Below are 25892 nucleotides of genomic sequence, written 5' to 3' on the forward strand. Positions count from 1 at the left end.
CAGAAACATCAATTGATTGTCTCCCATGTGCCCCAACTGAGAACCAAACCCACTTAGGTACGTGCCGTGACTGGGGATCGAACCCACAACCTTTTGGTGTACAGGGTGGCGCTCCAACCAACTGAGCCATTCAGCCAGGCCTTGCTGCATTTTTAAAGTAAGGATTTTATGTTATCTTTTGTGTCTGGTAATTCCAGTATGTACAGCCTGCTGTGATTCTTTTTGTGCTATTTGAAGTTCATATTGCTTCTAGTTAATGTTGTCTTGGTTATCCTTATCATTATCTTTGATTGTTTACTTAAAAAGCCTGAAAAAAAAAAACCAAGAATAATTTAAGATTTGGGATGGTTTTATCTTCCTTAAGAGGTTTTGGGTTTTTGTTGTTGTTTATTTGTATGTTATATAAAGTAACCCATTTATTAAAAGCTAGCAATATTTCAAATGACTAAGCTTCTACTGGTCTTTAGTTCCTTCAGTCTTTTGATGGCAGACTTTACTGTGGCTGCAGAAGTGATGATGGAGGTCCATGTACCACCAGCTATTATTTTCATGCAAGAACCATAGTGCCACATCACCACGGCTCATCTCTCCCTTGCTTTTGCTACAGAAAGAGCAAGTGTACTTGATGTGCTGGCTGATTTCAATTTTCTTCACCGTCTTCTTGAGGGAGGCACCATAATGTATCTCATATTTACCAACAATTCTGACTTCCTTAGTGTGTTTAGCTTTGTCACTGCCAACTAGGTTTGAGCCCAGAGAAGATTTTTGAAGTCTTCCTGCCAGATCCTCTTATGTCCTTGATACTTACTCTTTTTCATCTTTAGCAGAAACATTGATCCAAGTGACTTTTCTGCTTTTTCATTACCCACCTTCAGAAATTCGGGGTTACATCTTGGTAATGAATAAAATGTGCAACTTCCATATTTTTTTCTGCGTCACAGTTGGGTGACTCAGAGTTCATTTTCCCCCAGGAGATATCTTATCAGTGACTCATTGATTTAGTGCCAAGTATATCCTATCCTTTTTTCTAGAACTAGAGCAAGAGTGTCCAAACTTTTGGTGACTCTGGGACACACTGGAAAAAGAAGAGTTGTCTTGGGCCACATATTAAATATACAAACACTAATGAAAACTAATGAGCAAAAAAAAAAAAGGCCAGTGCATACTTTTCATGATATCTGCCAGCAAAGAAACCCAAAAAGTCCTCATATAATAACCCTAATTATGCAGTGGCCCTTTCAATAGGTAATCTTTTAAAATTGTTGAGGTCCAAAGTTTGTGATCACTAATAAAGAAAATGTACATATTTAAGTAATAAAAAATCATTGATTTTTTTTTAATTAAAAGAGGGCAACATAAAACTAGTGGGATGTTTTGTTTGACATTGCATTTGAGAAAATAGTGCATCAGTATCTGGTTTGATAGAAGTTGCAATTCTCAGTGAGTTCTCACGGTGCTCATCAGATATTTTAGTTCTAATTTTACTCAATGTGTTTTATTCTTGAAAATAATTACTTGCAAATATAGGTGCTAACAAATAGCAATGACATGAATAAGGTGTGATTGTGAAGCAAGGGATATTTGAGAAGATAAGATCTATAAAAGTCCAGTAAAGAGACATGATCAGATTTTTCTTTAAGATGAATGTCAAATTGCAGCTCTATGCATTCCATTGGAAAATTGGCAGGTAGCATATTTATGTCGACTGAAAATGGAATTGCAAATATAGGAAAATATTGATTATTTTCCTGGAAATCTTAAAATCTGTTTTCAAATTCTTGTATCCAATTGAAAAGCAAGGCTGCATATTTTTCACTGTTCACAGGACTGTTTTGCCAACATGTCGGAATGCATAAAATTGTTTGCCTTAATTTGGGCTTGCCCAAATTTCAAATTCACTTGGAATGCTGTTATGGTTTGAAACATGGTATCGATAAGTTGGTTTTCACCTTGATGATGCATGTTTAACTGATTTAAATGGGCAGTTAAATCCACTAAAAATCTTTAAACCAGTTTTCATCGTCAAGTTCCAGCACAAATTTGTTTTTTGATACTATAAACGACTTGATAGCATGTCACAAATCATAAAATTTTGTCAACATTTGGCCTTGACTTAGCCATCTAACATCTGAAAAGGAAATGATGTCTCCATAGTCAGCATCAGTACTTTTAAGGAAATTCTGGAATTGGCGATGATTCAATCCCTTGGCGCTCATGAAATTCAGTCTTGATAATGATTTACATGACATCAGTTTTTAAAGCTTTTGTGCATAAATTTTCTTGATGTGCTATGCAATGATACTTCATCAAACATGAGTTTTGGGTGGCAATTGCATCGTCTTCTCTTAAACTTACAAGAACCTCTCTTTTACCTACTGTCGCTGGCACCATTAGTGACTGTACAAGATATGTTGACAATGGACAAAGAAAATTGCTTTAACATATTTTTTTACTGCTTTGTAAAAATCTCTTGATTTAGTTGTGTCTTTTCATGGCACTAAAGTCATTTCTTCAGCAACATATTCGTCATCAATACCTCTAATAAAAATGGCAAGTTGAGCTGTATCTGTAGCGTCAGTGCTATCATCCATCACCAAAGCATAAAATTTAACATTAACAGCTTTACTCTTTCACTTCAAGTAAAACTTCTTCCAATAGATTTTCCAATTTCTTCAATTCACCTGGCTATAATCTGATGAGACAAACTGATTTTAGAAAAATCCCCCTTTTTAGAAATATCCCCCTTTTTTTCAGAGCAAATTATATCTGCCACACTTTCTATACATTGCTTAATGAACTCACCATCAGTAAATTGTTTTGATATTTTTGCTATTAAATATGCTACCACATAACTAGCTTTTACAATGGAATCTGCCCAGGTTGTAACTTTTTGAAAAAAATTTTGTTGCGAAGACAGATGTTTCTTCTTTTCTGCTATTTTGTCCTGATGACACAATCTTTCATACACGTTGAATTTGGCGGCATGTTTTTGCATGTAATGCCTTTTCAAATTATAGTCTTTGAAAAACTTGAACAAATTCCCTACAAATTAAGCAGAGTGCCTTTCTATTTGTCTCGACAAAAAAGTAGTCATCTGTCCACTTTTCATTGAACAATCTCTCTTCATCTGTAATATTTCTTTTGGGGGGGGTTCTTTTTTCTTTTGAGATGTTATAGAAGTCATGCTGGGATTAAAAAAATAATAGATGAGGGAATTTATTTACTTTTATTATGAAAATTAATTGACAGTAAAATAGAATGCAAGGTTTGGGCCCTTCCACAGCCCTCTTGGCTGCCGAAGCAGGGTGAGGCGGACAGCCAATTGTAAAGCGGGGCGAGCGATGTGTGAGGCACAGCCAAGATATGGAAGCACCTTTAAAAATCAAGTAAGAATGATTACTTCTCAATAATAATAAATGCCTAACATTGCAATGGTAGGTTGAAATATTATTGATAATTCCTGCCTTGCTAAGTCACCATGAGCACATGTAACGTCTGATGGTGTCAATTCTGTCTGTGCTTGGAAGATAACACGTTGGAAGCCGCGCACTGTTGTAAAACTAAAGCCGTGCATGCATACAAATGGCAAGAGCATACGTATGTATATTTTATGTGACACTGAGACATGTAATGACAGAAAAATCTCAATGTTTTTAAGTAAATTTACGATTTTGTGTTGGGCCACATTTATAGCCATCCTGGGCCTCATGCGGCCTGTAAGCTATGGGTTGGACACACTTGAAATAGAGATTAAAGAACTTAATACTTTGTTCTACAAGTTAGACAACAAGCTGGCTTTCATATAAGAGGTGTTTAACCTGGGATGAACTCCTTATAATTGTTTACAAGATGTTACCTATATCTTCAGTCTTCTAGAGAAAGAGCATGTCATTTTCATCATTCTTGAAGGAGTCCATGAATCAAAAAGTTTTAAAGCATCATTGTTCTGTATGGTATTAGAATAAGTTTAGCTTTTTTCTATTAATATAAAGGTTTCAGTACTAAGCCTATTTTGTTATTCTACATGGTGGGAATTGGAGGGTTGGATATTGATTAACTCTAAAACTTTACTATTCAATAGATGTTTGACTAAATGTCTACTGTGTGCTAGGCAATGGGGACACTGAATTTAATATGATAGTTTCGTATTTGCAAGGCATCTAGACACAGAACCCAAACAGAAAATTACAATATCTAACCTGAAAGTAGTCATTCTCAAACATTTATGCTGTGAGAATCACCTAGTCTACATGTAAAAAACCTGATCTATCTCAGGTTTCTTCCCCCTGACCCTGAAACTTTAATTCAGTAGACTTAGGTTAAATCTTGGAAATCCTCCCAAAGATTCTGATTGCAGGTGTTGTTATACCATACCACATTTTGAGAAATAGCAAACACTTTTGTAATATTTTATACCTGTTGTACTATGTTCTACATTCATGCTATATAGTTTATTCTTCTAAACAATGCTTTTCTCCCATTTTACCAATGAAGAAATTGAAGCACCAAATGGTTAAGTTCACTAGCATAGTCTTACAATTTAGTGCTAGAATCAGAGTTCAAATACACACATACCTGTAGGGGCAGGTTTGTGTCTCCTGTGTGTATATGTAAAGCCTCCCAATCATGCAGAGATATGTGAACAACTAATCTTGACCCTCAATTGCTCTCCCATTTCCAGAATCTTCCTGTTAAATTGCTAGCCAATCCACCGGTCTGCTGCTCACCTCATGTGAGACTGTGGCTTCAGACTAACAGAGCTATGTGGTTTCCCCATTTACTTCCTCCCAAGTATGTGATTTTTATTGACAGGACCACTAGGTATGAACTTCTGCCATCCACTCCAAGTGAGGTTAGCTCTTTCTAGAAGTGGAAATCCTGGCTTTCATTGTCGGCCTCACGCTGGTAGCAAGCACTGTTGCACCAACGTGGCTGGAGAATGGGCTGGGCTGGGGAAATAAAAGTAAGTGCTAGCAAGAATGCCAGTCTCCTACCCAAAATTCAGCATGTTTTAAAATAAATGAGTCTCAATTTGTTGTTTGGTTCAATATCCAGAGCTCTCAAATGATTATTTTTGACAATTGTGTCCAGTTTCTGTTTGTTCTGGGGGGAGAGAATTTGATGATATCTTCACTCCAACTTCACTAGAAGTCCCACCTACTAATTTTGTCAGGTCTGGGATTTGGTTTTACCACACTTATTTAATAAATTAACCTGTTACTGTCTAATGGGTGCTGGCAGAAGACAGAATTCCTGGATCAGAGACAAAGGACTTTGTTATTCTTGACACAGCAAGCAGCACATTTGCATTGGTTCCTCTTGCTCACAAGTCCCATGAGGGTGACCTGAAGAGATCCATGTAGGTATTGCACACACACGGGGTTTGTGTCACATCTGAGGAAGACAACTTGAGGAATCCACCACTTTTATAGCAAGCAGTAAGCAAGCCTGTTCTTGGTCCTGGTGGGTGACATTACCTTATATCTGAAGGTTGCTCACTATAAGCACTATGCTGTGAAATGGCTCAGGTAAAGAGCAGCCAGGGTCTTGCATTCTTGGTGTATTCACCAAGAGACAATGGACAACTGTCTCCCAGCTCATTTCATCTAAATATATTAGAATGGAGTTGTTATCTTTTACCTTTTAAATGTCTTATCTGTAGTGATGTTTCCTTTTTTTTTTTTTTTAGTATTGTGTCTTGTATGTCTCTTTTTTCCCCTTAAGTAGTTTCATCAGTAGTTTCTTTTCATTAGTCTTTTCAACGAATCATCTTTGCTCTTGTTGATCCTGTTGGAGTCCCCCCCCCCCGATTTTCTGGTCTTATTTTTGTTATTTCTTTTTATTTGGATTTCACTTTCTGTGTTTTTCTAATGTCTTGGTGTGGATGTTTAGATAGTTGATTCTCTGACTTTGTTTTCTGATATGTGTATCTAAGACTAGAAATTCTGCTCTTACTAGCTTTTAGCTAAGTCCCACAAATACTGCCATGTAGTATTTGGTAACATTCAGATAAAATTTTATGATTTCCATTGTGGTTTATTTTTGACCCATGGATTCTTTTTAAGTGTATTTTTATTTCCAAACATGTAGAGAGGCTTATCTAGTTATCTTTCTGCTTTTGGTTTCAGACTAATGTCTAGGTGATCAGAGAACACATTCTGTATTATTCAAATCTTTTGATTTGTTTTGATTTTGCTTTGTTGAGACTTATTCTATGGCAAAAAAAATATGGACTGATTTTGCTAGTGTCTGATTTTGTTAATGTTCCATGTGTACTTGAAAAGTATATTTTGAAATTGTATTGGATGCCATAATCTATGTATGTCAATCAGGTCTAGTTCATTAATCATGTTCAAATCATTTCTATTCTTACTGATTTATGTGTCTGCAGAGCATATGTTAGATGTCCAGGGAAATGGTAGAGTAACTTAAGAGTTCAAAGGATCGAGACCTTGAAAACACCAGCATTTAATGTCAAGGATTTAAGGGTGTGAAGCAACAGGGAAAATATTTTACATGTCAGAGAAGCCATCTCTTCTCTGATTTAATTAGCACTCCTTTCCACTTTACTCTGCTTTATTCAATTCATTCATTATCAATGAATGGACCTGAAATTTTCTTACTTGTTTACATGTCAGTTGTCTGTCTCCTAGATGAGACTGCAAAATCTCCATGTGTCTTACACTATGTCCCTAGTGTCTTGCATATAGAAAGCACCAAATATTTGTGGCATAAGTTATTAGTGCATTTTCTTGAAATTTATACTTAATAATTTGGGTAGTAAACTTAAGTAATGAAACTCATAACCAATGTAAAATATATTCTTAGAACACATTTATGAAGAACAATGCAAAATTTGGAGCAATTGAAAACATAAAATGAAAAAACTCAAGTGAATTTGCTCTTGACATTAGTGACTTTAGCTTCTTTGGTTCATGGGATGTGGGTGGTGAATGGGGAAATAAATGTTTATCACATTTGCCATTAGTAGTATTGCAGTGAAAAAAAATTGAAAAGCACTGATTTGAAGGGTTGTGAGAGAAACAGGCAAAGGAGACTGAAAGGAGAAATTTACAAGTTTGATAAGAATAAGTCACATGGGGTGGTTGACAATAAGGAAACAGAGTATTTGGAGGAGACAACAGTAAACTGTCAATTGCCAAAGAGAGACTCTCAGGGATATCATCTGAGTTTAGTAACAAGGCCACTATTTACCTGTATAGTTGAAATAGAATTGTTGGAAAGAGGAGTGAGAAGAAACCAGCCATCAGTGGGTAATGAATTGTGAATTGTGTTGCAATGGTGCTTATTAGGGAGTTGCTCTGAGTAATTACTATTTACCTTCAATGGCCCATCCTATTGGATGGGGGTGGAGAAGCAGGAAATAACTCTTAGCTCTACCTGTGGCAGGGAGTAGAGATTGCCTGAGAAAAAAAGAGAAGGGCTGGGGGGCTATTTTTGAACTGGGTTCTTAGGGTATGACTAGGATTGGGAGCCTGAAGTAGATAGGGTAGGATCAAGTATTTGGCCTTATAAGTGTGAATGAAACCTGACAAACCTAGGGGAGGCCTGTATGGCGCCGTTACAAACTCAGACACCTAACATAACCACACACGATGGTCTAAAATTAAAACTTTCTAACTAAAAGCAGGTCATGGCAGAAAGTCACGTCCTGGGCTCGTATCTTTCTTGACAAAGGTCAATCCTTACCTTAACTGAGCCTTACTACTTTTTTTCGTCTATGATAACATACCTATGGAATGTCAGGGTTACTTCCTTTTTCCAGAACCCCGAGGGCACAATCTCCCACAAGAGCCGGGGCCCACAGAGCCCCTCATTGTTATTGTTATTGACTGTTCTATACCCACCTATGTAAAAGAAATATGTGTCTATTCATTTTATTTTTTATTCAGTCTAGAGATTTCCCTGCTTTGCTTTCTCCTGTCTCCCTAATCTATCACCAGTGAATTTCATGTAACACTCTTAGGCCTCATCCCTTGATTGCATTGTATAAAATAAGGTGCAAAACTGCCATTCTCTGGAGCGTTTTCTCAATTCGTTGAGATTTTGCTTCCGGGCAATTGCTGTCGGTTTGGCTCAAACTCATACACTTTTTTAAGTTTGGACGTTTCCTACGTGACATAAGGCTTTTTATGCTGCTTTTACTTGATTGCTTTTTGTTTGTTTGTTTCCTCCGTAATAATCAGTGAATTCCCAATCGGTTTCGCTTGTGGAATAGGAACCTGAGCAAGGTGGCTTTTGGGGGAAGTGGGTGACTAGCTATACATCCCAGGCCAGGGATGGTTGACTGCAGCAACATTCAGTGAGAGAGCCCAAAAGGAAAGGAAATGCCAAGGGAACACCTTGGAGGATTGGGTGGGTAGTCGCTCTACTTCGAGGAAAAGTCTAGGGTCTGTCTCTTTGGGTAAGACAGGCCATTTCCCAGGGGGTCCGGTCGGGGAAGCCTAGACTTTAGTGGGGGCTCAGTGTTGGGCGTGCCCGGAAGACGGAAGCAGCGGTTGCACCCCCCACCTCCACCCCAGTACCCAGTTTGTAAGCAGGAAATACAGTGGAGTTCCACCCTCCCCGCCCCACGTCCCGCCCCACCGGACTTCCCGGACTCCAAGTCCCAGTTTACGGGTTAGGAAAAAAGCCAAAGCGCCAGAAGAATCCATCTTTGCCTGGACAGGAGTCCTCTAGCGTGATTTCCTCTTTTCTACCCTTTTGAATGGCCCCTTTTTTTATTCTGCGCAGAGAGATGCACCCAGGTTATAACCCTGCAGGCCTCAGCGTTGGGGGCGCGGGGGGCCGGGCCTGGGGGGCGGGGCCGGGGGGCGGGGCACGGCCGTCAACCTAGGGTTATACGTGAGCACACATCCTAGGGGTGGGGACTCCGCGGAGTCCCGACTTCCGTGCTCTGTTGGGCGGAGCGCTGGCAGTGGGCGTGGCCACGGGACTTGGGGCTGGTCGAAGACTAGACACTTTTTTTTCTGACGCCCAGGGGAAGGAACCCGCTCAGTGGGAGACGAAGACGAAAAAGCCTGCCTTCCTTACTGGCTAGTAAGGGCGCCGAGGTAAGGAGCAGGTGCCGCCGGGCTCGGGGTGGACTTTGGGGCCGGGAGGCCTCGCTGCTGCCTCAGCTAGCCGGCCCCCGGAGCGGGTTCCTTACTCTGAAGGGAAAATCCACACAACTTTCTACTGTTCTTGTATGTTTCATCTAGACTAGAAAACCCGTTTTTGAAAACAAACCTCCGAGCCATTATGCAAATAGCCCAGCGTCGTAAATGGCGTAAAGGTTCGGCGTGAACCTCCAGCCAGGCACAAAATGCTCAAGGTTTTGGTTTTCTTTTTTGGCTTCTTGTAGAAAAGGTAATTTGGATAAAAATAATTTGGGCTGGCAACTATTTTTCGAGCTAGTGAGCTAGTTTTCGGTATTAGGACCCCTCCAGTTTTTCATGGCAGTAAACTTTAAAAAGGGGGGTCTTTAAAATATATTTTAACACTTTAAATAGTGTGTTGGGTATGAATGGAGTTAAGCAACTCTATATCTCATTTAAGTCCGACAGTATATGAGCCGGAGTAAAATAATGCCTTACTTCCTTCTGAAGCAAAGTAACTGTTACTCATCTCCAGCTGTTTGGAAGTTGAAGTATAAACCACGTTTATACTGATGAATCATTTGCTCTTCATGGTATTTTTAATTTATTCATTGAACAAATACTGATCTGCTGATAAATCTTACCTTTAAATAATCCGTCCCGCGCCCCCTCCCCAAACATCCCTTTCTACGTCCTGCCCATTTCTTTGCTCCCTGTTATTTAAACAACAATAAAACTTCTTTAAACGACTTGCCACGAAGTCTCTATTTCCGTGTTTCCTGTTTCATCCTCTACCCATTCCTCTGGGCTTTTTGTCTTTATCACCCCGTTGTCACTTGTGATATCCAGTATCTATCGGTGCAGTTTTCACTTTAGCTCCCTCCTCCATATTCTTTTCATTTGGCTTCCAGGTCACTTTTCACAGGTCACTCCTGTGTCTGCAGGCTTCTCCTGTTCCCAACCACTAAATGTTAGAGCACCACAGGGCTCAGTTCTTGCCCATATTCTCTTTCTAGCCATACTTTATCTCAACGCAGTTTCTGTCTGAAGCCATATTCCCTGGCTGTGAATAACATCTATAAGCTTGTAACTTCCAAATTGTTATCTCTAGCTTTACTTCTGCTTAACTCCAGATGCGTCCATCCAGCTGTTTACTCATGAACTCCATTTGGAAGTCTAATAGGCATTTAAATTTAGTACAGTCAAGTCTTGGTTCTGGAATGTCTCAGTTCTTGGACAGTTTGGTTCTCGATGAGGTTGTTCACAGAAAAAAATGGTCAAACATGATTACTGATATCACACCCACCCTGTCATCCCCTCCACTTTCCCCTCAGCTACGTTCCTTATCTCAGCAAATGTTAATGCCATTCAACTAGGCTGAGACTCTAGGAATCATCCTTGATGCTTCTTTTTATCTCAGACCCTACATCAAAACACTTAACAATTTTTTTGTCTCTACCTTGAGAAGATATCTCAGATCTAACCACATCTCACTCCCTCTCTCACGCAAACCACAATCTCTCTTACCTAGATAATTGTGAATTCTCTGATTTGTTCTTCTTCCTTCTGCCCTTGTTCCTCTGCAGTCTTTCTACAAAGAGCAGTGACTTTTCTCAAATATAATCAGAACTTTTACTTACCTTCATAACTTTTTGGTGGCCACTTATCACAATCATAAAAACCAAACTCTCACAATGGCTTCAAAGCCCTAAGTGATCTAATCCCTGACTACGCTGATCTCATCTCCTACCTTCTCCCTTGCTTACTTCACTCTAGGGATGCTGATCCTGCTGCTGTTGCCTTTTCCTGCAGTGGGCCTCTGCTAGGACATCACAGGCTATGCACCTTCATTTCCCTCACTTGCCTGGTCAAATGTTTTATCTGCCATAGCCCTGTTTTAACCTTTTTTGTTACTTACCCTCAGGTGTGTCGCTGTCAGATGCTAGTATTCTATGAAGCCCATGGCACCTTTAGAATGTTGTTGGTTGCTAGGACTCTCTAATGTTGAAGTGCACAACAGTTGCTTTCTCGTGAGCCTCATTTTGATAAGATGTACAGTTTGCCCTTAAATGCTGTGCTTTTATACAATGTTCTTCCTGTTTGGGAGATTTGCCCTCCAGTGCCAGTTCTCATTTTTAAATATAGAAAATGAAAGAAAAATGCTATCCAGTCTACCAAAAAGAATATACAATAGGTTTTTTTTTTTTGTTTTTTTGTTTTTTTTTTGCAATTCTTTTGCTCCAGTAGGAAGCAGTGGCCTCTGATTTGGAGACTTCCTGAATGATACCAGTAACAGGTAGTTTAAATGTAAAGAAGAAAAATAAAGTAGAAAATACTGTACAAGTTTTTTAAGTGTAGTGACTAAGCAGTTATCAGAATATCAAGATTTTACAGCAAAATTTAGTTCTCTTTTTAAAATATATGGGAATGGAAATGAAAAAAACGATATTAGTATCTTCAAGAAAAGCCATTGGGGGATAAAAGACTTTAATTTATAATGCTTATTTCTCATTTTAATCCCAAGGCACTTCTTCTATGATGTTATCAGTAGTATATATATTACTCTACCCTGTTCTAGAAGAAAAAAAATTTTTTTTAATTTCAGAATTGAGATGCTTGAATACATGTGTGCAATATAATATTAAAGAAAATTTTAAAATAAGTGGATTTAGAATGGTATCAAAGAGAAGAGTAGGAGGGTTGAAAGGGAAGCCAGGAGTGCATTAGAATGAAAACACCTGTATGCTTCTGTATGCGTGAGCTAGATAGCACTCAGCAGCCTGGAGCTTCCTTGCAACTGAGTCAAGAGACAGGCTTCACAGATGAAAAAGCTGGTACCCAGGAACGGTTTGTGTATTTTTGCTTTTTTATCTGGTAGAGACAGTTGGGGGTGTGTGTGTGTATATGCTTATTCTCAAGTAATTAAATGTTTGCTTGCTGAAGGATCTGTTCTAGATACTATGGAGATGATACTGCTCTATGGTGCTTGTAATTAAGTAGATTATTGGAGGACCCCTGTTTGGTTTAGAGTTAGCAAGCCCAGACTCTTGGAAAATTTGCATACAGATAGGAAATAGGAGGTCAAAGAGTGTTAAATGAGCTCCACCCATCTGGAATGTACAGATTTGGCACATAAGGAATCTACTACCCGGGCATCAAATTAGCTGCCCTCTATTTAAAAGCATAAAACCTAGAAAACAGTTTTCTTATTTACTAAAAAAATAATTTTTTCAGATTCCATTATCATTGTAGGTAAAACATATTATATAGATTATATGTACATTCACACACCTACCAAACACAGATGACCCATGTTACCATTTTGGTGTACCGCTTTCCAATCTATTTTCTCTAGCTTGTTTTACAAAGCTGAGATCATACTAAATATGCTACATTATACTCTACTGTTTTTACGTATTATGGAAGCATTTTCTCATACCATTAAAATTATTCATAATATTCATAAACATTTTTAACAATTTAATAGGATTCAGCATATAAATAATATTACATAGTTTATGTTGCTGCCTTTCTCCAGTTTTTGGACATTCTGATTGTTTACTTTCAGTAGAATTTTGGCTAGCTCATGATACTGTGTACAGCTTCTCTAATAATAAGAAAATATAGTCACATAATTCATACTTCAAAATTGCAGTAAAATGTCTTCATCGATCCTGTGACAGGAGAAAGTGGAGCAAATTGGAGCATCTGGGGAAAAAAGACCCGTGTGCAGGGAGCTAGAGGAACAAAGGGGAGAGAGGCAGGAGATGAAGTTGGAGCTAGGGAGTCAGATAGAGGACAACATTGACCATATTAAGAAATTTTAATTCTAAGAGCAGTAGAGAGCCATTGGTGGGTTGTAAATCTGAGTAACTTGATCAGAAGTATATATTTAAAAACATCGTTTTGACTGCTGAGTGGAGAATGGATTAGACTGACCAGAGTGGATAGGGAAGACCAATTAGAAGCAGTACAGTGGACTAGGGTAGAGATGTTGATCTAGAGTGAAAATGTGGAGAGGGAAAGTGGAGCAATTTGGAAGTTGAATAGACAGGACTTGGTGACAGCTGGCAGTGAAAGTGTAGAAAAGGGAGGGGAAAGTCAACCATGCCTCAGTTTCTGGCTGTCATAACTGGGCAACTGATGATGCTATTTACCTTGATGAAGTACTTTGGGAAAATGAGGTGGAAGCTACTTCCCAAGCTACTGAGTGGTGTGCAGTACATGTTATAAGAGTTGTGAACAGAAGTATTATGGGTGCCCAGGGAGGAGTACTTAACCTGGAGATAAAGAAAATGCTTTCTGACAAATAATGATCCTTGAGCTATGTCTTGAAATGAAGGTACCATATTTATATTCACATAATTCTTAAAAACACAACATAATTGTTAATTAATAACATCCAGCAAGATATACTTTTATTGGCTAGTCCTATTCTGATTGAGTCAATGAATTTATGCAACACAGATGATAAAGAGCTATCTGTTTGGTTATCTCTCTAAACTTAAAAAACTGTCTAGCTTACTATCTACCGGTGGGGGGACAATGAGAAACTAAATGGATAATCATGCACATCATTAATTAATTGTAGTTGTGATTAGTGCCATGAAGGAAAGATAAAGGGTGCTATACTCTTATAGAGCCCATAACTCTAACCTTTCTAATGCAAGCTCTGGTACCTCATGTGAAAAATACAGGAACTGGTTTATTTGGACTATAAATAAGTATCAACAGGTAATATCTGATAATCTTTTATTTATACTGGGCCTTTGCCAGCTCTATGGATTCTGTGCATCCTCCAAAAGAAGAAAATGACAGCTGAGTCTTCTTTAAGTTTTTTTTTGAGAAAGAGAGAGAAGGAAACATATATTGGTTGCCTCCCGTATGTGCCTGCACTGGGAATTGAACCCCCAACCTAGTTATGTGTCCTGACCAGGGATCAGACCTGCAGCTTTTTGGTGTATAGGGCAATGCTCCAACCAACTGAACTATCTGGCCAGGGATAACAGCTGATTCATAATAATGTTATTTCAGTATAAGATCAGGATGGATTCAAATTCTACCTATTCCTGAAAGTATTAATTACCCTAGTTGGTATTTAAAAAATATTTTCAGTGTTACAAAGGGAAAGAAAAGTCCATGTGTTCCTTGTCTGACTGACACAGGTCTGTTCGGTTGTGTCCTGGCATCCTGGCACTGCCATGCTCTCGTCCTGGGGTAGGCAGACTTTTTCTGGAAAGAGTCAGAAAGTAAATATCGTAAACTTTATGGGCCATATGGTTTCTATTGTAACCACTCAAGTCTATTTCTGTAGTAGGAAATTAGCTACAGAGAGTACATAAGTAAGTGGGTGTGGCTGTCTTCCAATACCATCTTATTTACAAAAACAGGTGGGCCCTGGCTGGGTAGCTCAGTTGGTTAGAACATTGTCCCCATAAGCCAAGGTTGCAGGTTTCATCCCCCATCAGGGCACATACAAGAATCAATCAGTTAATGCATAAATAAGTAGAACAACAAGACTTTCTCCTCTCTCCCTCCCACCCCCAAAAATCAATAAATAAAAAAAAAATTTAAAAATAGGTGGCAGGCCATTTTTTTGCTGCTGACCTCTGCTGTAGCTCCTTGTCCTGAGTTTGGATGTTGTACAATCACAGTTAGTTGCAGAGAACAGAGTCTACTCTAGCTAGTTTAAGCAGAAAGATATACATTAGAGGGTATTCCAAGGTTTACAGTCTCAGGAAAATTGAAGAGCTAAACTCTAGGTTGAGTGTCTGGGGGTCTAAGGACACCTCCTAGCACCACCTAGCAGCATAAGTGTAGTGTTTCTGGGGTTTTTGCCATGACCAGGAAAGCTGCGAAATCGGGAAGCTGCCCGCTCCTGAATCACACCTACTCTGCTGGAGTCTTAACCAGCAAAATAGGTGCCTCATGCTCTGCCTGTCTTCATATTTATCTCAGACATGGAAGTACATCTGATTGGTGGAATTTAAATTACATCTTGAATCCTAGCTTCAAGTGAGTCTGGGAAATACAGCTCTTAGTAGTTGTGGCACAGGGAGTTCAGGTACACTAAAAGGAAGTTGGAATAAATTTTGGATGAGAAAATCTGCAGTATCTACTGCAGAATACTCCTTTGTCCACTTCACATCATACCCCCTCTTCTTTCCACACCTAAACTGCCAGACAGCAATGGGAATAGCAATATGCTCTCTTTCAAGATAATGCAACTATCCCTCATACAAACAAAAGTGCACTCACATTCTTCCAAGAAGGTAAACATCAAAGTCCTGTAGATGACCACACTATCCACAGTGTTCATCACAGACATTATCCCACAACCCAGCATGCTTGCTAGTTAAGTGGCTTCTCTCTGCTTTCCTAGGGAAAAAGTGAAGTTGAAGAGAGAGAGAACTGCCCAATGACTGAGAGGATAACAGCTCAGCTCTTAAGACACTCCCTCCCATATTTTTCATCCTCTTTCTCTCTGTTAGCCAATTTCCTCAGCTTCTCGGCGTCCAAATATCACTTCTCAATGAAACCCTCTCCTGACCCTACACTCATTTGTAGCTGTTGGCCTGCTTCTCCCTTCCTTCTCAACTAAGCTTTCCCCTCTCTTCATGCCCCTCACTTCCTGTAGACTTTTCAGTATACTGCAGTCTGATGTGGTGACACCCACCATTCCTCCAGGTACTAAAGGTAGTGGACACTGACCACGGCTCCAAGCACTCTTCTCCATTGGCGCCAGATACCCATCTGTGTCTGATTCTCCTCCTGCTCCAGGACCACTCCTCCCTCTCCTTTGTGGGCCTCTTCTCCTCTGGATGCCCCGCAACTGTTGATTCTGTCCCTGCTCTCCTTTCTTTCTACCTATTCTTAGTTACGTACAGATATGAGTTAGTGCCAAACTTTTATCCTCCATAAGGATACTCTCCCAAGCACTGGGCCCACCTGTGTAACTGCCTACTGCACAGTTCCTCTTTTAGGTTATAGGGACTCTAAGCTCCTTGTATTCCCAACTGGATTAATTGGTCATACCCACCTTCACCTCCACCCCGTTCATCTTGGCAAATAGCAACACCACCAAGTTACACAAGGCTCAGGCTTGGGAGGCATACCTGATTCTTCTTTCTGTACCCACTTTTGTTCCCTACAAACATCTTTGTTCCCTACAAAGATGTTCCCATCTTTGTCTCCATTATCACTTCCTTAGGTCTGGACTCTGCTTTCTCACCCAGGTTATTGCCTCTCAACTGATTGTTCTCCCAGAGTAGGACCTTCTAGTCCTCTAGCCTAGTCTCCTTACTGCAACTATTTTAGCCTCTCTGAACGAGTCAGATCATGTCATTTCCTGACTTAACACCTACCAGGGACCCTCTGCCAACAGGATCAAATTCAAAGTCCTGAACATAATAGATTAGACCCCTTATGCTCTCTAGTCCTGCTTATCTCTCCATTCTTATCTCTCACTACTTCCTTCTTCTTGCCTTTATAGTAATAAACTTAAACCATATAAACACCTACTGCAAAATTATCGTAACAGAATTTGCCCTCTAGTGCCTTACTGTTTTTGCAAATGCTGGTTCCACTGCATGGAAAATGTCTACCTCTCTCAGCCCTACTAATGTGTAGTATTGCCTGCTGCAGCTGTCTTTCCCAGCACTTGTTATCCTGAATGAAGCACCCATGCAGTGAATCCTAATTGTCTACTTAGTCTGGCTTCACAGCCCTAAAACCCAGTAGATCTTGGTGCAGAGTAAGTTTTTAACAACACTTATTTATTTGTAGCATCAAAATTTATTAATCGACATCCAGTCAAAATGGAGGCATAGGTAGACATGCTTCATCTTCTCATGCAAACACAGTAAGAATTGCAGCTAACCTCAAAAGAAATAACACCCAGAACTGCCAGAAAATCGAACTGTATGGAAGTCCAACAACCAAGGATTTAAAGGAGCCACATTTATCCAGACAACATGCAACTATCAACAACAAAATCTAAAAAACAATCTAAAAAACAAAACAAACAACCAGAATAGAAACTGAATCATAGACATAGATATCATTTGGAGGGTTATCAGCTGGGAGGAAAAAGAGAGAGAATGGGGGGAAAAGAGCAGGGATTAAGAAGCATAACTGATAGGTACAAAATAGGGGGATGTTAAGAACAGTACAGGAATAGAGAAGCCAAACAACTTACATACATGACCCATGGACATGAACTGGGGGTTCGGGGGGGATATTGCTGGAGGGAAGGGGGTTAGTGAGTGGTGGGGTGCAAAGGAGAAAATTGGGACAACTCTAATAGCATAATCAAAAAATAAAAAGAATAAGTGAAACAAAAAGAAAAATTTGACAGACCATTGGTTTTACACATATTTGCCACAAGATGGTGTTGTTTAGATAGAAAAGAGCTTAAAGGCTGAAGGATTCAAGTGCAGTAGTGGATGCCTTAATTTTAAATGTGTTAAATTTCAGTGGCAGTGATTTAAACATAAAGCTTTTTCTGTGGTAAACACATGGGCAAATTTAAAAATTGTGTAAGTGCATGTATTTTATTACCAAATTATTACTGATTATTATTTTACTTACTGTTTGGGAGCCTCTCTTCCCATGTGGTCATGATATTTTAAAAATGCAAACAACTCTTAATTTTAGGACAACAAACTTTTAAAGAAGGCCAAATAGAGTTCTCCAGAGACATAGGGCTAATAGGTTAGAGAGAGAGAGAGAGAGAGAGAGAGAGAGGTAGAGATGGAAGGAGGAAGGGAGATTTACTTAAGGAATTGGCTCATGTGATGGTGGAGGCTGGCAAGTCAGAAATCCACTTTCTTTTTCTATCTAGACTCTTAATAATTTCATATAGTCTTTAGGTTTTAAATATAATTTATGCACATATAAGTGTCAAATACACATCTCCCTGTTGGACCTCTCTCACAAACCCCAAACTCTATATTCTATGCCCACTCAACATCATTAGCAAATCTTGTCATACATAATACTATGCATCATATCGAATTACATCAGGAGGCACATAATGTCCGGTTGTCATCAGTAAGACCGCAATCATTTGGATGAGTGTGGTGAATTTGTTATATCTCAATTTTTTTGTTATATTTATTGGATTTTCTATGTCAGATGCATTGGTTTTCATTATTATCGGTTGTATTTTAAAAGAAATGTCTATAGCTATATCTTTTTTCAAATTGCTATATTTTTGTCTTTTTTTCCTTCCCATATTCTGTGATTTTTTTATCCCCAAGCCTTTCTACCATATTTAACTGATATGGTTTTGATTTCATATTTATTTCATGGTGTTTGATCCTTAATTTGTCTATAGTCTCTCTTTTCATCTAATTGTGTTGTTTCATCTTCAATATATATTTTTTAAATGTGTTTATTGATTTTAGAGAGAGGGTGAGAGGAAGTAGAAGAGAGAGAGAGAGAAACATTGTTTCCTTGTTCCACCTATGTATGCATTCATTGGTGGTTTCTTGTATGTGTCCTGACGAGTGAAATAACCCACAACCTGCACATATGGGGACAATGCTCTAACCAACTGAGCTAACTGGCCAGGACTAATATTTTTGTTTTATTGATAACATATTCTCTTTATTGTCTCTTAGAGCAGTATTAATCAAAGTGCTTGTCTGTAATATAAGAAGCACACACCCAGTGTAAACCATGCTGCTTTCTTCATTGAAAGTACCTTACTGTGAAAAAAAGTCAGCTGGACTAAACAGCATACTTAACTGATATAGTTGATTAATATTCTGGCACAATCACCTTATCTTGTCATAGACCGGCACCAGAAAGTTCAGAGATTGGCAACTTGTCCATGAACTACACTTGAGTAGCACTGTCCCAGAAACTAAGCATTTGTTGTATCAGTTTTTCTTCAGCCTCTTTGTTAAGTATTTAATCACAGTAATAGCTGCTAAAATTTGGGGGGCACTGTTCTAAGTCCTTTTGACCTTTATAGGTACTATAATTATATACTGAAACCCCTAAATGTATGCACTATAATTATTACCATTTTACACATAAAATAAAAGTACAAATATATATGGTAACTTGTACAAAGTTTCCCAGTTTTTTTATAGCAGAACTGGGATTTGCATTCAGACAGTCCGATTCCAGAGAACATAGTTTTTGTATGCTATGATTCTTCTTTATATTCTTTTTTATTTCCTGTAATATTTTTGCATATTTGCCAAACTGTTCTTTCCATCTTACTCCTATTTAATGTGGGGGATTCTGTTGGAACCCTCTTTTGCCTAGATACAGAGTGGATACATCCTGGACCCATCATTCCTTCTTATCTCAGAGCTGTTCTGATCTTCTCTTCAGAACCTCAGTTTCAGGGCTTCATTCTGATGGGTTATATTTTTCGACATTTCTCTTGCCTAAGGAGATTGGGCTGTGGTCAATAATAATTGGTAACTGTGATGGTCTTGTATTTTTGCTGGGGCAAGGGACAGGGAAATGGGAGTGTCATTGTATCAAGTTAAAAACAAACCAAAAAAAAAAAGGTTTACAGAGAATAATTTGGCCAAATCATCATTCTCACAAATACATTTGTCCTTTAATATCAAAACCCCATTTGGTAGAATTATTCTACAGATGAACTCGCACACATATGAAATGACTGTTGCCCAAAGTTATTTTTACAGCATTCTTCATAATAGTATTAGATTGGAAACAACTCACATATCGAGGAACAGGGGACAGTTGTAGTACATCTATGTGCTGGAAAATTATGTTATTGTAAATAAGAGTGAAGAAGTTCTCTGTGTTGATATGGAAAGCTCTGAGGTCATAGTATTAATGAGAAAATATATATGCTGGTGTTTGGCTGTGCATGTGTGTAAATGAATATAATTTTTTTTTAAAAAAGCATATGTAAATATCATGTATAATACATTTATATCATATAATGCTTTTTTGAAAACAAGAAAGAAAGGATTTACTATAGTCATAAAGAAACAGTAGAAGGATATAGAAGAAACTTATAAAATTATCCAGCAGGAGGCCATGGGTGTCACTGGATGGATAAGGGTGGGGGTGAGACTTTTCAATATAAATGTTTTCAGTGTCATTAGGGGTTTCAACCACTACCTTTTCTTTAAAAAGTAAATTAGAAAGTGAATACACAGATGTTTTCATTACTGTGAACAGTCGTCTCATGTGCCTCTCCTCAGCGGCCACTGTCACTCTCCCGTTTAGCTGAGGAAAGGAGATGACACTTGAATGTTTTAACCCTGGTGCTGACCATTCCTGATGGGCAAGGAGAACTTGAAAGGGAGCTTTCCAGGATTCTTGTTGCGAGCCTTCTCCCCTCCGCCCATTTCCATCAGCATTCCCTGCCTTCTGTTCTAGTAGAGCCCTCTTTATTGATGGAGATCATTGGCTCAGAGAGAGCACAATCGAGTTCTCTCCTTTCTTCCAGGCTCGACAACCAACCCCAGGGATGAATCCTGACCATCTCCCCATCTGAGAGTCACTGGTGGTGGGAGAGGCAGGTCTCCAGCACATGACTTTCCACATCCTTCCCCCTTGGCTATCTTTTCCCTCTGTCCTTCTAAATTAGAAGGTCATAGTGAAGTTTTTTAGACATCGTCATTAACTTTTTTCTGTCAAGTCTACCTAGGGTAGTAGTGGGTGGGAGTGCTTGGAAGTTGAAAAGCACACCATAGATTTTTGGAGTGTTTTGCTCTTTTTCTGACTGGTATTTTGGAAAAATAAGACATAAAGTTGCAATTCTTTTTTAAAAATTTATTTCCAAAAAATATGGTGATTTGGCTTAACACACCATTTTACCTTAGAAACTTTTGACATTTCTATGAATATCTTGTATTACTTCAACTGCACTTATCTGCAGCAGCTAATGAACAAGATGTTAATGAACAATGATGTTAAGTTGCTGTACAAACCTATCTCAATGAATAAATGAAGATCATTTCAATAGGCACAGTAAAGAGATGTCTCTGAGTGGTTTAACAATTATGTCATTATGCAGAGGAAGCTTCTTTTTGCAACTTTGCATAGTAAAACCTTTTTTCATAGTGCAGTAACAAAGTCAGCAGTTAATCCTAAACAAGGAAGAGAGTTCAAATTCATTTGTTCTTATTATTTGGAATGTATGTACATATGTGTTCTATGTATGTAACAGTTTAGAGTTATTATGCCTAGAATGCCTCTTGGTAATTGGCATAATATACTGTGGAGTCAGAACCTTAAGTACAGATCCAAAAAATGGCAGACAGTAGCAGCAGTGCCTTCACTATTCAGAGGCAGTAGCAAACCTTTCACTCTTTATGTATATTAGAGAGAAGTTCTCTGTGTTTCCTTTTTATCTTTTCTTCCTGTAACAGATTTTCATCATTTTTGTTGAATGGTTTCTTCTAAACCTGAATTATTTTGATAAATGAAGCTATATTACTTATGTCATTATGAATGTAATTCGGATTTCTTATTGAATTATGGTCTTTGTCCATGAACAATAAATAAAATGCTCTGGAAAATAAACAGTATGGCCCCACACTTAAAAATATGGAGGCTATATTTATATATTCTAAATTTTCTGTCTTTTGGTAAAAGAATCCTCCTTCAAACTGCCTATTTTGGAGTTACATTAACAACATTGCCAATATTATCTGAACATTTATTTAAATTAGATTTCACATGGAATACTTTTGTTTCATGGCTGACCAAATTCTTCCACTCTTAGCGTAGAATTTTTAAAATAAAAGAATGAGTTTAGACAATAGTGATTCTTCGTTGATTTCACTGGAGACAATCACAAGTCCATTTCTAGATTTCACTTCCAAACCGAAATGTTAATTTTTCCCTAGGTGAGTAAATGTGTTTTACTCAGTATTGCCAGGATTAGCTGCAAGAAAGTATTTCTTATGTTTCACAACCCATATTACAATTTCTCCACCAGCCCCATTAGAGCAGTAATGCCTGACCTTAACAATAAAAAAGCTCTGAACCAGTGAGGTTTGACATTTTCGATCTTTTTATGCTGAGTCAGTAGAAACTGCCTGCTAGCCAACTTTAGGATATTTGTACTCTGTTTTGTATTTGTGTTTGATACAAAAATAAATTTTGTAATTAATATTTGAATATTCTGTTTCTTTAGATTTTCATAGTTCTACTCTCCACAATAATTTGATAATGGAGAAGATGGATTTTAACTCCAGATCGATAGAGTGCTATGGTACCTCTTCACTACAATACCAAAGTAATTCATTTTAATCTGGAGGTTTATAATGCTAATATGATACCATTTAATATTTTCAAATGTCTCCTGTTATATTTACCTGGACCCCTCTGTTTAACTTACCCTGGACTACTTGTAGTATCCCTTGTGAAACGCACAAAAGACAAATGATTTTGTTTCCCAATGATCTGTTTGGCATTTCTTAGGACCCATGTATTGCCATCTTTCTGAGCTTTTCAGGTTCAATGCAAGTTTCTATTTTTAATGTTTTGATTAAATTTACAGTGTTCTTCTCTTTGTTGTTTCTTCTTTTAGAATGAAAAGAAATGCCAAGAATTAAAGCTTTTCTCTTCTGACTTGGATATTTATAATGGGTATCGGGAAATCTAAAATAGATCCCTGCCCTCTTTCTCTCTCTTTGGTTAAGAGTCACAGTATGAATACAAGTCAAAGACATCATCAGTCAGAGTCCAAGAACCCTAAAATCTCCCTGCATGATGTTGCTGGGCATAGCAGTACAACAGAGATGCCAACAGTAGAGCAGCAGGGAGCTGAGGGAGTAGAGGAGATTCCTGACGAGGAAGCAGAAGAAGAAGTGTTCTTCAAATTTGTGATATTGCATGCAGAAGATGACATAAGCGAAGCTCTCAGAGTCCAGGATCTCCTCCAAAATGACTTTGGCATCAAACCTGGAATAATTTTTGCTGAGATGCCAAGTGGCAGACAGCATTTACAGAATTTAGATGATGCTGTAAATGGGTCTGCATGGACAATCTTATTGTTGACTGAAAACTTTTTAAGAGATACCTGGTGTAGGTTCCAGTTCTATTCGTCCCTCATGAACTCTGTTAACAGACAGCACAAATACAACTCTGTTATACCCATGCGGCCTCTGAACAATCCCCTGCCCCGGGAACGGACTCCATTCGCTCTCCGAACCATCAATGCCCTGGAGGAAGAAAGTCGTGGCTTTCCTACACAAATAGAAAGGATTTTTCGGGAGTCTGTGTATAAGTCACAACAAACTATATGGAAAGAGACAAGGAAAGTGGTACAAATGCAATTTATTGCCTGAGATGGAACACAGAACACATGGCTGGCTCTTATCCTGCAAAACAAATGATTGATCTTCACTTGAGAAAGCAGTTTTCAGGAAAAGTTTAAATGGTAAAGATCCTCCTCTTATAGGAACCTATGGAGCGCAAGGAAGATAAACTTCTGCCAGATAAAGAATTGTGGTACTTTTTGATATTTCAGTAAACTCGAGAATGTCAGAGTTTCAAGAACTTTGGTGTCACAGTTTTCCTAGTTCATGAATATGACAAAGGATATTCTCAATTCATGGTCCTTGCGTTGTACCTTGAACAAAAACTTACGATAGACATTTTAAAAATACAACACTTTTTGCCCTGGCCAGGTAACTCGGCTGGAGTATCATCCCATACATCAAAAGGTTGTGGGTTTAATCTCTGGTTCAGGGTATATATGTAGGTTGTGGGTTTGATTCCTAGTTGGGACATATACATGAGGCAACTGATAGATGTTACAGCAATGTTTCCCTCTCTCTTCCACTTCATCTCTCTCTTCCCCCCACCCCGCCAAAAAAATCAATAAACATATCCTCCAGGTGAGGGTTTGTATATATGACACTTTCACTGAATTTTGTGCTCAAAAGACACATGTAAGAATGGCCCAGAGAGATCTGATCGCCCTGCCTCTTGAGACACGTCTCATGAATGTTGTGATAAAGCATCCCCCATATTGTCACCCAGAGATCTGGTTAGCCAGAATGGAACATATGGAATGTTGAGTGCTGATGAATGTGAAATCAGAAATAGATGTGAGAATGCTGGAACTTTTAAAAAGAATGCAGTCAAATGTATTTTTCTTTCTGCTGGAATTTGCATATTTGGAGGCAAGTAACACCACCTATTAGTAGCTCAATTGATGGTGTGGTGGTTAGAGACTCCATGGAGCAGGGTTGATATATCCCCTGGAGCCTAAAGCTCCCCATTTGGTCATCTCCTGCAACCAGGGCTTTATTTGCAGAATTTCTGAAAGGTTTATAATTGTGTGTCCTAGGCCAGATAATCTTTAAAATCAATAACCTCTCTTAAGGTAACCTTTAAAAAATTTGTAGCATCCACAAGGTTATATCCAGGAAATATTTCTCAGATGTTTTAGAATAGTCTTTTTCTGCCCCCACCTCTGTCTCTCTGAATATTTAGATTTGGGATAGAAGTAGATGTGTTTTATCACCTCTTCTGGTGTCCCCACTCATAACAAGCCAGAGAAGCCTCAAAGAGACCTATTCCTTTCCCTCACAGCCCTTTTGCCCCAGCTGAGATTCAGGGAATCATCAAGTACAGACCAGGATGGCACGTGGTATGAATCGTGTCCTGTTATGATGCAAAAAGCACCTGACGAGATATCGAGACCTGTGTCTAGTTCAGTCTCTACCACTGCGGATGAATATGGCCATGGGCAAGCTGCTTACCCTCTTTATCTGTGAAATAAAAGGACAGGATTGATGGGTCTATAAAGGCCTTTGTTCTCTCTTAGAATGTGAGCAACTAGGAACCAGAAAAGAGAACAAGCCAAAAAAAAAAAAGGATTTTCTACTGTGATATGTAATATAGTTTCAGGAGGCATGTCTGTTTACAATGAAAGGGTATTCTTACATGTTTACAGCTTTTCTTATGCTGCCCATTATACTTTTATAGTCACAGAAAAAATTATAATACATCCTTACTCAGATTTTTTTTAAATATATATTTTTATAGAGACCCTTGAGCAAAAATATTCTGCCTTGTTTTTCTTTCTCCTTATCCCACTTCTCTGAATCTCCTGCTAGTCCTGGGGTCTGCTCACATCCGTCTGCAGTTCAGCCCTTCATAGCCAGGAACCAAAATGCTCCATAAAGAACATATCCCCAATATTGTGCAAGTATATCTAACCTCCTTCTCTACTAATCCTTCTTAAAGAGGAGATTGTTTTCATTGCATGGTGACATTTCCTTAACGTCAAGTCCCTTTCTATCATAGTTACTAACTTTTCTTTTTTCAGTTTTAATAAGTATTTTTTTTTTTGCCATACTGCTTCCTGTATCTCAAATTTCATACATCAACAAAACATTAATCACCCACTCTTTGTGCCTGCCAAACTCAGATCAAGTGATGCTGGATATTTCTTAAATAAATGTTTTTATTCTTTACTCTTGACTAAACTAGATTATGATTAACTCTATTGAAGATTATAGAGAAGTATTTTGAAAAGAGACATTGATCTGTACTCCTCTGTAGAGCACCGAGCACAATGTCTCACTCAATTTGGCATTTTTATGATGAAAAATGTTAAGTACCAAATAACTGTATGTTGAACTTAACAGCTGTAATAAGGGATTATCAAAATAGCTAAATTGAGGATGAAAAGAGGTAAAGGTATGGGTTTAGGGGCTTAGGCACGCGTTTGTGTGCATATAGATACGTACATACATAGATTTAGATTTTATACACATAGCCCTTGGGGAAATTCTGGAGAATTATGCTACATGCTGGAGAGCTTCCACGTTG

The 25892-nt window shown here is 38.5% G+C and overlaps 1 protein-coding gene across 2 annotated transcripts; it reads left to right on the forward strand.

Annotated features, from left to right (window-relative positions):
- The first annotated feature begins 8993 nt into the window (after positions 1-8993).
- On the forward strand, positions 8994-24219 carry TICAM2 (TIR domain containing adaptor molecule 2). Of its 2 annotated transcripts, XM_054589942.1 has the most exons (3): positions 8994-9074; positions 22240-22341; positions 22636-24219. In XM_054589942.1, the coding sequence occupies exon 3, from the start codon at positions 22691-22693 to the stop codon at positions 23393-23395; it is 705 nt and encodes a 234-aa protein (XP_054445917.1). In that variant the 5' UTR covers positions 8994-9074; positions 22240-22341; positions 22636-22690; the 3' UTR covers positions 23396-24219. The 2 variants fall into 2 exon arrangements, with proteins under 2 accessions (XP_054445917.1, XP_054445916.1); XM_054589941.1 differs by lacking the exon at positions 22240-22341 and having other exon boundaries at positions 9001-9074.
- Positions 24220-25892: the final 1673 nt, after the last annotated feature.

The sequence above is a fragment of the Pteronotus mesoamericanus genome, unplaced genomic scaffold, assembly GCF_021234165.1.
Source record: "Pteronotus mesoamericanus isolate MK-2021 breed Mesoamerican mustached bat unplaced genomic scaffold, CSHL_Meso_final scaffold_167, whole genome shotgun sequence".
Classification (NCBI taxonomy): domain Eukaryota; kingdom Metazoa; phylum Chordata; class Mammalia; order Chiroptera; family Mormoopidae; genus Pteronotus; species Pteronotus mesoamericanus.